Here is a 15,713-nt window from a genome sequence, read left to right as displayed (position 1 = left end):
TACCGATTCACACTTGGGATTTACATAAGACGACAGGAGCAAACACATTAGCGGGGTGTTACGCGGCAACTGAAAGCATAAAGAGGAAAGAAAAGTGATCAGTAATTATGGCAACATGGGGTAAGAGAGGAGGTGTTGGGGTGGGGGTAAAAATTGGTTGAGTGCTGATGAACATTTGAGCATTTCTACATGCCTGAAGGAATTCCATTAACCACTCTGATTAAAGTAATCATTGGAGCCATCGGTGCCTGTCAGATGCCATCCCTGCCCTCTCAATTACCCAGATCTCCTTGAACTCAATTGCACACATCATCATGGGGACTGGGTGGCAGGCGAGCGCTGAGGATGAGGCATCTTCGGCGAGACGAGAGAAGGGGGGTGGGGGGGTCGGCAAGGCATTGCTTGAGCATATGGAATATGTCCACCCCCTCTATCTGTCTCGGTATGCAGAGGGTGGCCACGCATTTGCCTAATTATCGGTTCCACATATTGCTGCCACGTCGGGTGGCGCAGTCGAAACGCGGTAAATAAAGTGTAGAGGTTAAAACAAATAAATTCTCGCAAGTAGCGCAGCAGATGGTCGAGGTTCGGTCCATCAGGAGAGTTGAGACGGTGTCAGTTAAAGTTGTCAATCACGAGAAGCTATATGCTGGATTTTTTTATTTTCAGCTAACAATTATTGCCATTTATTTAATTCTTCATTAATCGTTTGGTCTGAATTAGTCCAAAAAGATATCGATGCTATCATTTAAGATGAAGAAGATTCACATTTCGACAGCATATTTTGAGGAACTTTTGCTCGAAACGACCAACATAGTTGACAGTTTTCTTTTTATTGACCAATGGATTCATCGAATAATCATTTAAGCTCTCCTGGCAATCAAATAGTTTCATGTTAAGTCAATCCTGCAGTTTCTGTGCATCTTCCTCAACCATTCTGACTTCAAACTGATCTTCAATCAAATTCAACCTCAGAGCAGTATTTCTGGGGGAATTATGCACACCAGATCCTTGCTTTTTTTTGTTACTACTTTACATATCAGTGCATAAAACTTGTCAAACCACTCTGGAGACCAAAGCATGTGTAACTGTCTATGGATCCAGACTCTTAGAGGGAACCAAACGCCAACAAGATTCATTGTTTGTGGTCATTTTCTCATTTGGATCCCACGTGTCAACTGAAAAGATAAGAGCCTTTTAAGGTGGCACTTCTATTTCTATCTGATCTTGAGGCCTTTTCTTACACAGAATACCTTAAATGTGTCACTTTTTCTTGAATCAAGTTGCCACACTCTAACTGAGCAGTTAGTGTTCCAGCTGCCCTTGCAACAGGATACAAACAGAGAGTGGGAGGAACAATGGGTAAATAAGGGGCCCCAACAGCTTCTTCTTCTTTTTTTCTTTTTTTTAGCCCTTTTAGCAGCTTAATTCGACCCTTTGCATGTGTGGCATCAAGCTGATTTTATTTACCATAAACACAAAATTCTGCCAACACCATCCCGATGAAGCGATGAAACGCAATCTATGGCCAGGAAAGTGCTAAATCAAATCAAGGGAAACGTTTAATGAGCTGTTAGAAAAATTTCCAAGTTAAACTCGGAGCACCGAAAATAACCAAGCGATGATAGCCAACAACTCAGCAGCTTGGACGCGTTTCATGGGCCCAAATACCATTCCACATTGATTAACTCTCGCATGGTGCGAAAGAAGAAACGTGTAAGAGAATACTGGAACACATACTGTCCATCACCGTCTGCCGTCAACGCTTCATCTAAAAAGAAGTTGGGATATGTGTTTGCGCTTTTTCAGAGCTCGGGAGCCGAGATCAAACCTAGACGCTGCCTTGTGAACTTTCCTTGCTGTGTGCAGCACATTACAGAGCAAGGAGTCAGACTTCTGTGACAGCTACATCTGCACGTACATCACGCCTTGCGTTGCATCAGCCCCACACATCAGATTGCGCACAATAGGTTTAGCCATAAATCAGGGTGAGCTCTTGTCTGGCGTGAGGCAACACAGGCTGAGATATTACACCTCGGAGCTTCCTCTCTTTTCCGAATGCAGATGTTTGACCACTGCAGAAATTTGACTCTCGCTGTTTGGTTGGAATATTTATACCCGGCGTCATCATCTGATTGAGTGCACATGAAGAGACACAAAGCTTATGAGAGGCTATAAATGGAATAATCCAAGACGGTGTCATAAACTCTTTGCCCTTCCTTGATGATTCCATTTGTGTTAAGACCCATTGGCTGATTAAAAGCATTATGTCAACTGGCAAGCGTCTCCTTCCTCATTCACATACACACTAGAGCCCCGTGCAGCCAAATGCTACATACACCCATTGAGTGCTGGGTCAAAACAGTGATAAACATCCATGCTGGGAGTTTGAGTGGGATGTGAGATGTGCATGCAAACATACAGTAACAAGCCCATTTGTAATACATGATTATGTAATTGTGCTCAAATTAGTCGACCAAATTTAGCCAGATCATCATGAAAAGTGTAATATTTTAGGGAATACAAGTAAACATTGCACCAACCAGGTTGTTTTGGGATCCTTTCTTGTGGCACTTCAGTAAATATCAATGATTTTTCTTCCATGTTGGCATCAGAAAAATAAATAAAAATCCATGTCAGACACTGTCAACACTGCGCCATCCCATAGGCCACCAAAGCTGGGCAACTACACACACTTCTTGGCTATGATTCACATCCCCTGCTACATGTATGACACATCCACAGTTACACTCGGTTCCAGGACTCCTCATCTCCCAAATGGTGCCTTCTGTTCTCATTCTGGGCTTCTATGAAAAGATCCAACAAAAGAAGGACCCAGAGCAGGCCCCGTTTCATTTTCCTTTTTTTTTTTTTTCCTGTCATTGAGAAACGGCAGCTGGCACCTCGCTGAAATGAAGTGAAAGTGACGCTTGTTTTAGCAGAGGAATACCTGCAGTGGCAAGTCGTAGCACGATAATCCAAATAATTCCTTCTGTATGAGGTATAATAAGGGGGACAGATTAAGGTGTCTGACATGGGTAGACTTTATTTTTTGCTTTCCTCTCTCCAGAGAGATCCCTGCCTCAGTTTCGGGAACATTGGATTCCTAAATGGTGATGCTCGCCGCGCTGAAAATGGTGGCACTGTGCATCCTTTGCATTTTTATCGGCCTGCTTTGCATGTTGGATTTAAGTGGGTCAAGTGAAGCGTGACTTAAAGTCCAACTGAAATTTAAAATTGCATTTTTGCTCCGCCTGCTACATACATATCTGCTCTGTAAATCTCATTTGAGAAGAAGTAATGACAGCCCTTATTTTGAAAAATCAAACCCTACATGAAGCGACGTCACAGTTCAGGTGACACTGACATCTGGCCTGCTACACGACACAAGAACCACAGAATGTCTTGTCCTGCGACTTATCTTGTTGAGACCAAACAAACATTCACAAGGGGAAAAGAACACTGCAGGCTACATATATAATTAGCTCCCATAGCATTTAAACATACCTGCAACATGTCACTTGAGTCTGGTTAGATGCCGGGTTGGTCCTTACCCTCCAGTACAACTAACAACATGCTGTCTTCAACATGACATGCAGGCTACATTGCACGTTTTCTTTACCGCGTGTCTCGTTCCCTACGGTGTAACACCGGTAACTCAGCCTGCCCGCTGCTGTCAATCAAACCACAGACACCGATACGCCCCTCTGACCGGCTGAGACGAAAATGATTTTCTTCCTTTTTGTTTTTTTTTAATAAGAAAAAAAAAAGCTATTAACAATACATTTGAAAAACACATTTGAACTACAAAAAAAAAGAAGGACTGAATATGTGATTTCAGTTGGACTTTAACAAAAAAAAAATCAAAACAAGCGCTTAAAGGTTAAAAAAAAACAAAAAAACCAAACAAGCAGCATTTTCAACATATTTCCTTAATATATCATGATATCTAAAAAAAAAAAAAAGATGTTCACTTATGAAACAAACCAATGAAAAGACAGAATTAGACACTGAACCCTGAATCCAGCAGCTGTGCGTCTTAATCACTGTCAAAGTTCATAACACATTGACTTTGTCAGATCACTGAAAATAGCATTTGATTTCTAGTTAGCTCCGAGGATGTTTATACAAATGACCACCTCAACGCTTGTCAGTTGACAATGTGGTTGCTGTTGTCATGCTATAATTGCAAAAGGGACAGCCTCAGATAATGCTCATTGATTGAAACCCATTGATTCTAATCCTCACTGAGTCGCTAGTTGGCCCCTTTGAGTGAGACACATAAACTGTATTTTTTATCTTCTTTGACTGAGTCAACAAGATAGTCAATTTGTATTAGCCAGTGTATTGTGATTTGATTAGAAAATAAAATAGATTTTCTCTCCCTGGAACGTTCTTTTCAAGTTCTGCAATTCCATAATTCACTCTGATTCATAATCAGTCAGATATTGGACCAAACCCAAAATTGTCTCCTTCAATATCATCACCAACCAGCCTTAGTGTCCTCATAAGCACATTATATGAACCTGACATCATGTTTATTTGATGACAATAACATAGTTTGGTCAATATAGTGCATTAAGTGCAAAGCAATCAAAACAAATGAAATTGATAAGGGATAGAGAATCTGCGAATGCTTGTATAAAAATAGGTGTTACATTGATTAAAATATCAGTATTACACAACAGAATTAATACTTCAAATATCATTTATGAATTTTGTTTTGATAACATATCAATTCTACATATTAAGAATGAATACCCATATTCATTTTTAATATAATAATCTCCTTTATGAGAGCTCATCGAAGGCTAACTCGCCTTCCAATTCCAAAAAGTGCAGAAAGCATACAAAGACACTTTTTTTTTGTTTGTTTTTTTTTTGTTCCATCTTCTTCAAATGACGCAGTCTTTTTTGAACATTGGGGGTGTGCCACTTTCAAAAAAAGCCACTTTTACAATGCAGAGCTACAGTAAATGAAACTACAAACATAAGCCTTTTTTTCCAGAGGATCATGGAGTATGATGACACAGGTAATATTGATGTAGAATCAAAAGTTTTGAAAAGACATGGCAGATTATATCAATAAATACTTACTTACAGACTACAGCAGAAAATAGTCCTACACAGTTTTGATGATCTGCTGTACAGTGTTTTTGTCCAGGAGTGATTTTATAAACATTTCTTTTCTGATTCACAATATACCTTATGTATGGTTATATTCCTGAAAATGAAGTTGGGTAAGATTTACCTGTACACTTACATTTTGTGTGTTATTCGATCTTCACTATAGAAAAATAGATTTTGCATCGTCAGTTAAGTAGAGCAATTTTGTTCATCCATGTTTCAGAAAGCTGTATCCATTCCTGTAATGTCATGTTTCAGAAATAAGAATAAGATTGTTCGGCACACCCCGTTTAAACTCCTTTTGCTTTTGCTTGTTTGTAATAGTGCCAAGGCACCCTATAAACTGAGCCACTGTTTCAAGGAGGGTCAAGAGAGAAAACGCTTCATTACATCAATGAATCTGTTGCTCAGAACTGGCTAAAGGTGGTCTGTTTCTCCAGAACTTCGAGGTAATCGGGCTCAGACTGAAGTTTAGCTTTTAGCTCCAAATACTCATTTCTGTTGGGCTCAACATAAACAGTACTGGGTGCTGTGCCATAGAGCACTGTTTCTCTTATCCTCTCCGGGTGCAAGAACTGACGTCTGACATCAAAATTTGGGTTGTACGTGTACGACACGGGCCCTGTGTACTTGTACTCTAAATTGGCACCAGCTGGGATGGATGCCATGGACTGATGGGAGGGCTGCTTATCTGGCTCGAGGATGCCTCTGAAGAAATGGTCTGCATCCTGGACCGGGGAGGGGTTTTCACGTGGCTCGATGGTGCTAACACTGTACGAAGGGCTCCTCATCGTACTGCTATCCCTCTCCTCATCTGGGGTACTCCGGTACGTGACCTTGAGCTCATGGAGGTCACGGTAATCCTCCACTGTGTTTCCTTCTCGTGACCTGTAAATGGGGTTTTTGCACATGTGGCCCATGGGATGGGGGATATACTCATAAACATGGCCAGCTGGAGCCTTTACTTTGGGGCCTGAGCGGTTGCTGTAGAGGCTGTACTGCAGGTTAAAAGAGCTGACATCTGAATTGTTGGTGCTAGTGCGGTCACTCTGTGACTTTTTGCGCTTTTTCATCACTACAACAAACAGCCCCGCAGCCACGAAGACAGACATGATGAAAACAAGCAGGAGGCTGAGGATGAGGACAGAGAGGGGAACAGTGCTGCTGGGGGTGTTGAACTTCTGCGGGGCGTCTGTGGTGACAACCCGGTCATCCATTGGCTCGTCCGTATGAGTAGTCGGCAAAATATAAGCATCAGAGTAGTCTGGGCAGAGTTGCTCCGACTGGATGGAGCGCAAGTCCATTCCTGTGTGGCGTCTGGGCGTTTTACACACAACCTCGTTAACCACAGTGCCTGCGCTGAGTTGCTCTAGCCAAATCTTCATCCCCACTATGTCGCAGGAGCAGTCCCAGGGGTTTTCAAACAGATCTATCTGCACCAGCAGCTTCAGCTGATCTAAAACACCACTCACAGGCAGGTTTTGGAAATCGTTGTTGCGCAGATTAAGCCTAGACAGGGAGAGGCTGGAAAAGATGCCCACAGGTAAGGTTTTCAGTAGGTTATTGTTGAGGAAAAGCAACTGGAGATTAGGGAGGTAGCGGAAAGTGCCCGCATCGACCTCCTTGATTTTGTTGTACTCTAAATAAAGATACTGCAAGTTCTGCAATCCAAAAAACATTTCTCCTGTAAGTCTGTCCATGAGATTACCATTTAAATACAGCCTACGCAGGTTGGTTAAATCCCCAAAAGCCCGGTCGTGGATGAGACTTATCCTGTTGTTTCCCAAGTGAAGCAAATCCAATCCAGTGGCATCGACAAAATCTGATCTCCGTACCACAGGGATGTAATTTCCAGTGAGATACATCTTTTTAGGATTGTATGGCTTGGGTTTTAGATCAGAAATGCTTTCAATCTTTCTCTCTTGACAGTTGACATTTAGCCCAATTTCAGATATCTGCAGGTTACATGTGCAGGCAGTGGGACAGTCCAAAGGCACAGGAGATTTGGTCTGAAAAGCAATGATGGGGCCATAGTTGTAAGGGCTACCGCCTGGTATTCTGGAAGTGGGCTTTAACCTAGTTCTGTTAAATTGGCGTGTGCCCTTGGTAGGCCTAGAAGAGGACCTAAAAACAGCTGAGGAGGTGGCGGAGGCTGTGACAGCAGCAGGTGTAGTCTGGTAATATCCATTAGTGCTGCTAGGGGGTGCAGGTCTGACCGTGTCTTCTATTGGTCTTCTTGGGCAGAGTTCCTGCTTGGACACCTCATCCAGGTCCCTACCATGGAGCCTGAACGGTGTCTCGCACACCACTTCTCCCACCAGAGCCGTATAGGCTATACTCTCCAGCCAAGCCTTCAGAGCAATGAGCTCACAGGAGCAATTCCACGGATTCTCCTCTAGCTGTAATTCCACAACTTTGTCCATGTGCTCCAGGAGGCCAATGTAGGGGAACATTTTTAACCGGTTCCCCCTCAGGTCCAAGTGCGTAAGGGGAACATTCCGGAAGATGTTCGGGGGCATGGCAGAGAGCAGGTTGTCGTTCAGGATCATCACTGTCAGTTGGTGTAGTTTGCTCAAGGCGTTGGACTCTATATTGGTGATGTAATTATAATCAATCTGTAGATATTCCAAACTCTCCAGTCCTGCAAAGGTGTCATCCCTCAGAACTTCAATCTTGTTGTTATTCAGGTGCAACCTTTTTAATCCCTGGAGTCCATTGAAGGCACCTGACTCTATCTCAGAGATATCATTGTTCCCCAAGTGCAGGATGGTCACCCCGGTGTAATTGATGAAATCATTGACTGACAGCTTCTTCAGGAGGTTCCCTGTCAGTAGGAGATGGTACATGGAGAAATGGACCGGGCTGACCTCCGTCAGCCTGATGATCCCCCGGTTCTCGCAGCTCACCGTCAGGATCCCTTCCTTCTCCTCGCACGTACACAGGTTTCGACAGATCTCCCCATAATTGTCATACATCTCGACCAGCCTCAGAGATGATGCAATCAGAAGGATTATTTTTAGGATCCAGATATGCATTTTTCCTGGGAGAGGATGCCCCAGCTCACTCAAGTGCAGTACCAGTATGAGGTGTCATCTAAGGAGGAAAAGAAAAGGACGGGTTCTGTTTTATATAGCATGGAAAATACATATGTGACATGTGTATTTATAAAAAGCACACACACACACACACACACACATACATATGTCTATATATAGTAATCGGCTCTTGAAAGAGCTGTTTCTCTTGCTTAACAAGTATTAGACATTCATAACAAACACACACAGGCAAAGACAAGCAGGCCTATTAATGTTTGTTCATTATGCAGATGTGTTATGTCGGCTTCATTTTGGCTTTGAGGGTTCTTGTCTAAAAAAAACAAGCGACCTGGATGAAAATGGAATAAATGCATACTTAAAAACGATGATGTATAATCAAGTTGATAAACACAACTATACCCGCGGTGGATGGCCACTGCGCATTTTTGATAGCTCGCCTGAATTCCAATCCATCTTGGGAGGAAGAAGAAGAAAAAAAAAAAGGCTTCGCCATCCACCGTGTGCAGACTGATAGATCTGGTCATTTACTAATTCAATCCCTTGAGCATTTCCACACACACACACACACACACACACAGATAAAAAAATAAAATAAAGGCTCACTGTCAAAATATCTCCTATCGCTTTGTGTGATGGATGATCTTGTTTGATTTGTCTCCGATCCCTTTTCGTGCAAACTAACACGAACACCTCCGAGATGCAACTATGTCCTAAACATAAGGATTTCTCACTCACCCCGCATACCCGACGACTTGGTAACAGTGGGGGGGGAAACTGTCGGATCCCTTCTCTCTCTCTCCACCTCCGTCCAAACAACATGAGGACGGGGAATGATTAAAACGATCCCAGCTTTTTTTTTTTTATTTATTTATTTTTATTCTAAGGATGATAAACGCCTCTCACGACTTGGATGAGATAAGCAAAGCTGATGTTAATGTTCTATCGGCCTGCGATAGAGAGAAAAAAAAAATGTGAATATCAGCCTTTACAAGGCGACAGTCGCAGCCCTTCTTCTGCCCACGGGCGAAAAAAAAAAAAAAGAAATGAGAGGAGTTGATCAAAGGCGAATAAGCAATAAGTGTTGTTGATCTCATGGCGGATCTCTTGGTCCAAATTACATTTTTGACAGGGAGTAAATAATTCTGTAATCAAGTATTCTGCATGGCATCTTCTATATAGAAGGTTGCAGCTTCTCTCTCTCTCTCTCTCTCTCTCTCAGACGCGTGAGCGCGCGTGCACACACACGCGCACACACGGTCTGTGTGCGCTCCTCTTTTTTTTTTTTTTTTTTTTTTTTTAAAGAACGCATCGATCCGCTATATCTACCCAAATATGCGCATTCCTAACGCACAAGGACATATATGTATACATATATATATACATATATATATATATCCACCGCTGCGTGCCTGCTGCTCTATCTGAGTGGTACACCCACTTTCATCATTTTTTTTCCCCCTCTCTCTTTATTGTCATAACCTGAAGAAATGCCCGTCGCCTCTGGATATAATATAGATAACTTGAAAAGCAGGTGAGTCTATCTTGGCTCGGGTGTCCCTGTGCAGAGGCAGCAGTGGGCTGTTATTTGGAACGAATAATAAAAAAATTAAAAAAAAAACTGTGATGATATATGTGAGCATAAAATCAAAAAAATAAATAAATAAAAAAGCAGCAAGGCTCTATGCTTGTTATTGCCATAGCAGCCGCAGACACCTTTGCTTAACAGCATTTTTTTAAATCCGGATCAACTTCAGCAATGCAACTGAGGGTAAGGAAGAGAGATTTCAGCACCACGGACAGATCCCCCCTCCCCTTCCACCTCCCACCACCCCAAAAAAAAATCAAAAAAATCTAAATGTTAAAGCCTATAATGCCTCAGTGCAGATGAGCAGTGGTGAGAAAAATTAAAAATCATTGTCCTCTTACCGTTCTGATGCCGGTAAACGCCAAAGCATCCCGAAAAATCACGACTGTGCCCCTTCTTTTTTTCCTCCAACCTCAGTGAAAACATGGATTTGGTGATTTCACCGCCCTTCCTTCCCCGTCTGCTGTCAAAAAGAAATAAAAGAAAAGAAGAAAAGAAAAGAAAAAAATCCTTAAAGTCAAGTCTCGGTGTTTAGCTCCATAAACCAGGCATCGGAGAGCACATATACAGTTCTCATTCAGGCCAATAACGTGACAGCCGGCGCGGCAAAACGGGATCCTGTGTTCTTCCAGCGGCCACTGAAATCAGCGGTATCATCTCGGAAAAAGAGCCAGAACCAAAGTTCGAACATGGTGAAGAAAACGGGGCGAAGAAAAACTCGGTAATCCCACATCAGACAGGACTTGCCGCATGCATTTTAACTGTGACTTTCATCCATGCGCACTGAGCGCGGAGGAGAGAAGGCACGAATCCCCCCTCGTCTGCTGCCAGTGGTGCGGCTTGTACCAGTTTATGTATAGATCTAGCCCAAGGTCTCTTTATTTCAATTGCCAGAGCGTCCGAATCGACCGGAGATCAGTGGATATGTTCCTCCAGCTTTTGCCTCGGATGCAAGAATCCGATCCCCCCTTTCTCCAGTCCTGCATTGGTCATAAGATATCCTATGTATATAACACAAGAGCTTTATCTTTCCCACCAACGTTTCAACTAGTGGAACTTGATCTCGGGTTGGTAGGAAACCAGCGCATCCCCTACAGCGACGGTCATATTATGAAACAATTACCACAGTGTGGCAGCCGAAATCACTCGTAAAAACGCATAAATCCCCCCAATCTCAGGACTGTCACGGCGCGGGAATGAAAAGCAATTTAATGCGTGCAATACTCTTTAAGGGGGTATGGTAATGTAGAGGAGGAGGGAATGGAAGAGAGATGGTGGGGAGGGAGGGGAGGATTGGTGGTGGTGAAAAAAAAAAAGGGAAGAGGGAGGTTGGAAGAGGACCCATAGAGGGCAGCACAATGAAGAAAAAGGCATCTTGGCAGGCTGCACTTTGGAAGTCAGTGGATTTGAATTCAACTGCAAACAACCATTTGATTTGTCACTCAGCTTTAGCTCTTTTTTTTCCCCCTACACCCTGCCAAGCCTTGCCTGGCGTCTTATTTCCATGCTTTTGAAAGTCACAACCGGACACGTCCGAGCTTTTCTTTGATTTATTTTTTCTTCTTCTTATAATGCCATAATGCTTTGGATTCTTCTCGGCAAGCTTTTGATTTCCTCTGGGAGAAGTGGGAAGCAGATATTGGCCTGACACTCGTCATGTCTCTTCATTATTCAGTCTGGAGGAAACATATTCCTTGAGACGGTTTTCAAATGATTGTGTTTGCTTATTAGCAGCACTGTTCAGACCTCCATCCGTCACAATCCAAATACCTGCTTTCACTTGTGAATCTTATCCTCTAGACCGGTCTGTGCCTGCTCATAATCCTACACATCCCTCATAAAGATAACCTTTAACCTTTGATTTAACTCTGCCGAGTGGGTATTAAAAGATCCGTCAAGACAAATAAGGTCAAGCAAACATTTTCATTTGTGCACCTCCAATCTCTTTACCGACTCGTCCAAATACCCAGATTAAGCCTATAGTTCCGGAAAACACACATTTACAAGAGATCTGCATTGAAAGAAATGAGTGTACTGTAGGATTAGGCTTAATCCAGTTTTGCACCAAATACTCGAGCCTACTAATGCCGCCGTGTTGCTGTAAGCGCTCTGTATTTTCACCAAATCGTGGCTTATTTGCCCCCTTGTTGAAAGAGCGAATCGAGTCAAAGCCACAGCTGCCCTCTTACCCTCTTGCTATGGGACGAGTAAACTTTAAAAGCACTTAACTAAAGCCTTAACAGAAAATCGAATTAAATCTAGCATATGGTGGGGCTGCCATGTCCAAAGAGATTTCCCACTTAGTCTTAGTATTGTGTGGTAATAAGTCAACTCTTATGCTCTCTTTAGCATGCAAGGAGCGACAATAAGCGGATGTGGCATCCGTGCCGCCTTACTGAAATTAGCCGTGGAGATGCATTGAATTATCTTAAAGTGTCTTGCTCTGTAATCGTATTAACAGTGGTGTATCCTGTGGGGATGGACAAATCTGTATCTATGGAACCCCAGCTGGAATATAGTGATGGAGAAACTAATGCAGCAGGGTGTTTTTGCACCCCTCCCTTTGGAGGAGACTGTGGCTGGCTCTCCCCTGAGAGGCATCGTAGCATCAAAGAGAGGAGAGTAGCTGTCCTAAATCTTTTTTTTTTTTTTTCCCCCTCTCCTCTCCCCAGCCTTAAACGACTTTGTGTACTGCTGATGGGAGAGGTAGATACCCTTGATAAAGTAGCACCCTGGTGATGATGATGGCGGTGTGTGTGCAACTTTTATAGATCTAACTCGTCAAAGTATCAAAGTTTCGCTGTGTGCTGCTGTGTGTCTGTTTGCATGTGCACACACAAACCCGTGTGTGTGCATGAACATGAATCTCTTCTGCACAAAGGCTAATGGGTTCATAGAAACATGGAAGCTATTATCATAGATCAACTGCATAAAAGCATAATATTATAATCAGGTCTGGGATAAATGATTAAGTAATTACATGCAAATGAAAGTTCACGCTATGTTGAGTTTAACATGTATCTTTTGCATGAACCTGACTTGATGTTGTTTTTTTTAAACTGTGTTATGAAGTTTTTTTTCCCTCTTCTTAAAAGCTCATGTACATTAGCGTAATAGCTGTTATGTAATCCAAACATACTGTACCGAAGCTAGGGTCAAATAGTTTAAAATCCATGACAACTTTAAAGTTCTTTCAGCTTAATTTTATGTTTCATTTGGCATAAATGTGTTGGCCTAATGGCATAGTTTGGCACTGTTTGGCACGGCTGGTGTGACTGTGCCAGGCAAGCACTTTGAATCGGAACAGTTTTAGTCCAGGTGGTGCAATTAAGAGCGAGCTCTTGTGTTTTTCCAGGAATCCGTTTCCTTGAAAAGAACTCCTACAAGTTCTCCGAAGCAGGAAGTACCTTATGATAAGCATTCGTCAACACAACCACTTCACTCTTATTGTGCTGATGTGAAATTAGCTGTAATGGCATTCTTATGCAAGTTGGGAGTTGCAAAAAAAAAAGCCTTCTGGTAAGACAGGCTATGAGCCAAAAGCAGTGGGCAGAAGAAATAATGAAATCTGTCTCAAAGAAAACATCTCGCAGGGGATACACAATCCAGAGAATTTTTTTGACAATGGTATATTTAGAACAAATCTTGCAGAAATTTAATTGAAGTTCTGCTTGATGAATGGACAAGTGTGCTAAATACAAGTAGACAAATGTGCAGCCAGTGAGCATTATTTCCTTTAGGTTTATGACATCAGCTTGAAAAAAAACTCAGAATCTATAGCGATAATGTACTGCAGTGCCATTATATAACAATAACCTGTTTATGTAAGATGACAGCATTAAAGTAAAGCTATAATCTAAAGGCCTGATCTCCCACAAATGTTTTACTTATTGTTTCCGTATCTTACAATTTAGACTCATCCTCATGTAGGAGGTGTATTTAAAAATTTGACTGCGTACTATAATAGAAGGCAAATTCTTTTGTCAGTAGAGAGCCTGACATGCATTGTGCTATGATTAACTTGTGAGGTCTCATCTGGCTTATGTATCTAGAGGCCAATTGGTGCTGCTAGCAATTTCCGTCATAACCCAGTAGGTCCAGAACAGGTCTTCAGGGTCCAGGATCCATTCAAAATGCTGATAATATGGAATTAGAAAACAATTTCGGTTTGACAGTACAATCCAACTGGCACATCTTCTCTGTCGATAACAAGAATTACAGAACATTTCTCTGGGAGAAATTACTTTACATAAACAATGACTAAACCCTGGAAGCCCTATTTGGCCTTGTAATGGAATGAAGCCTAATGAGACAACCAAGGATGGATAGGATGGGGAAGTGAAAGCGTTTTATTGTTCCGTGCTGGTGTCATCCACCAATCATCCCACTACTGTACATTGATTCCTTGCAGTGCCACGTTTAATGCAACTATCATAAAGGCAAATACAATGAAGACTCATTAGCTGTTTTTTCATTTTGACAACGATATTTAACATATGCAAATAAATATTAATACAGTCAGTTAGAATACCTCTCTGCCTAGTGGTACATAATAGTGTCTAAGGCAGGCCTTGAAATCTTTAAATTTGATACAAGCTTCAAAAGAAAATATTTTTTACATTTATGGCAGAGCAAATTGCAGCTTATTTCATAATCAGGTGGAGGTAAAAGTGACTAGATGTCAGTATCATTAACATTCATCCATTGTAACAAAGTAAAGTGAACCACCATGTGAAATTGTTATTTCTATAGCCAAACAGAAGAGCAAAAAGAAAAATGTTCTCTTGGATGGAAAATACCATTATGGAAAATTGTAGGGCTCGTAGAGATGGCAGTTGCAGCTGGTGGAAAGTGACAAAAAAGCTTCAGTCGAGTCAAACTGTTTCCAGCAGCTTCCAGAGCCAATAAAGGAAGTCGTATATAATGACATCCCAACAGAATAATTATTTTTTAGTCTGATCTTCCCAATCTGCATAATTATACGGTAGCCATATTCTGTACTTGTGTCATGGCTGCATGGATTCCAAGAGGATGAATCCAAATGTCTTTGGTGATCCCTTGACTTTTCCTCAAGCACCACAACGAGGTTGACATTTATAGTTTTGTGTGAATTTCTCGACAATTGCTGAATATTTTGCCTCACAATTTGATACATAAACTCATATCTCCCTTGATCTAAATTGTCCATACCTTCAGCAATCCGTAAACTTTTCATGCATCGCCATCATCAGGTCAAAACGTCAATTTGTCGAGCACGGATATGGACTCTTTGTCTTGTTCAGAGAACTCTGTCACGGCCTAAGACAAAGGAAGCACTAATCACCAATCCAAATATCACACTGGGAGAGGAAACGTAGTTTGAAAGTTTTTAATACAGTCTAGTATAACATGACATATAACAATGTTCATATTAATGTTATTTTGAGAGTCCACTTGTCCCACAAACTTTTATCGTGCATTATTGACCAGAAAAAGATCGCTAGTGATTGATAGTATCCAAGCAAATTATTAATCAATTAATGATTTACCACTATGAAATATATTTACAGCTATAGGAAAGAGAATATTCTTGCAACTGTGGATGACTTTAATTAGTTTTTGGCATCGACCCCATTGTGGCACTTGATATCCGTTGCATTTACTTTTGTCATGATGCTACCTGTCGATGGCACGGCCTCTAATCAGAAGACCCAGTGCTAAAGTCTGTGCATTCATCACAGCACCGGATGATGTAGAGCTCTGGTGTGAGTTCCCACCAAAGAGCGAGAGCACAGATGCTCTGACAGCCATGATTGATGGTCGAAGCATGGCGAGGGGTTGCACAGGGAGCCCTTTCCTTTGTTTTTCACCATGACTTGGCTCGAGACAGCGCGAGCGAGGTAATTTAAAAATGTTGAATCGGTAACATGCAAACTTAACCAGTGGGCTTTAACGAAACGAGCTGC

General features: G+C 42.0%; 1 protein-coding gene across 3 annotated transcripts; it reads right to left on the bottom strand.

Annotated features, from left to right (window-relative positions):
• Positions 1-4,521: 4,521 nt before the first annotated feature.
• On the bottom strand, positions 4,522-15,040 carry slitrk5 (SLIT and NTRK like family member 5). Of its 3 annotated transcripts, XM_019259955.2 has the most exons (3): positions 14,959-15,040; positions 10,110-10,231; positions 4,522-8,220 (listed from the first exon to the last, which is right to left on the bottom strand). In XM_019259955.2, exon 3 carries the CDS (start codon positions 8,160-8,162, stop codon positions 5,535-5,537), a length of 2,628 nt encoding a protein of 875 aa, XP_019115500.1. In that variant the 5' UTR covers positions 8,163-8,220; positions 10,110-10,231; positions 14,959-15,040; the 3' UTR covers positions 4,522-5,534. The 3 variants fall into 3 exon arrangements, with proteins under 3 accessions (XP_019115500.1, XP_027147624.1, XP_010735402.2); XM_027291823.1 differs by lacking the exon at positions 10,110-10,231 and having other exon boundaries at positions 14,959-14,976; XM_010737100.3 differs by lacking the exons at positions 10,110-10,231; positions 14,959-15,040 and adding an exon at positions 8,919-8,952.
• Between the last annotated feature and the right edge of the window lie 673 nt (positions 15,041-15,713).

The sequence above is a fragment of the Larimichthys crocea genome, chromosome XIX, assembly GCF_000972845.2.
Source record: "Larimichthys crocea isolate SSNF chromosome XIX, L_crocea_2.0, whole genome shotgun sequence".
In the NCBI taxonomy this organism is placed as follows: Eukaryota; Metazoa; Chordata; class Actinopteri; family Sciaenidae; genus Larimichthys; species Larimichthys crocea.
Note: the sequence above shows the minus strand (reverse complement) of the source record. Positions and strands in the feature narration are given on the sequence as shown.

What these genes read in the sequence shown, in the direction of transcription:
- slitrk5 (XM_019259955.2), bottom strand. Translation starts at nt 8,162, where the DNA reads ATGCATATCTGGATCCTAAAAATAATCCTTCTGATTGCATCATCTCTG.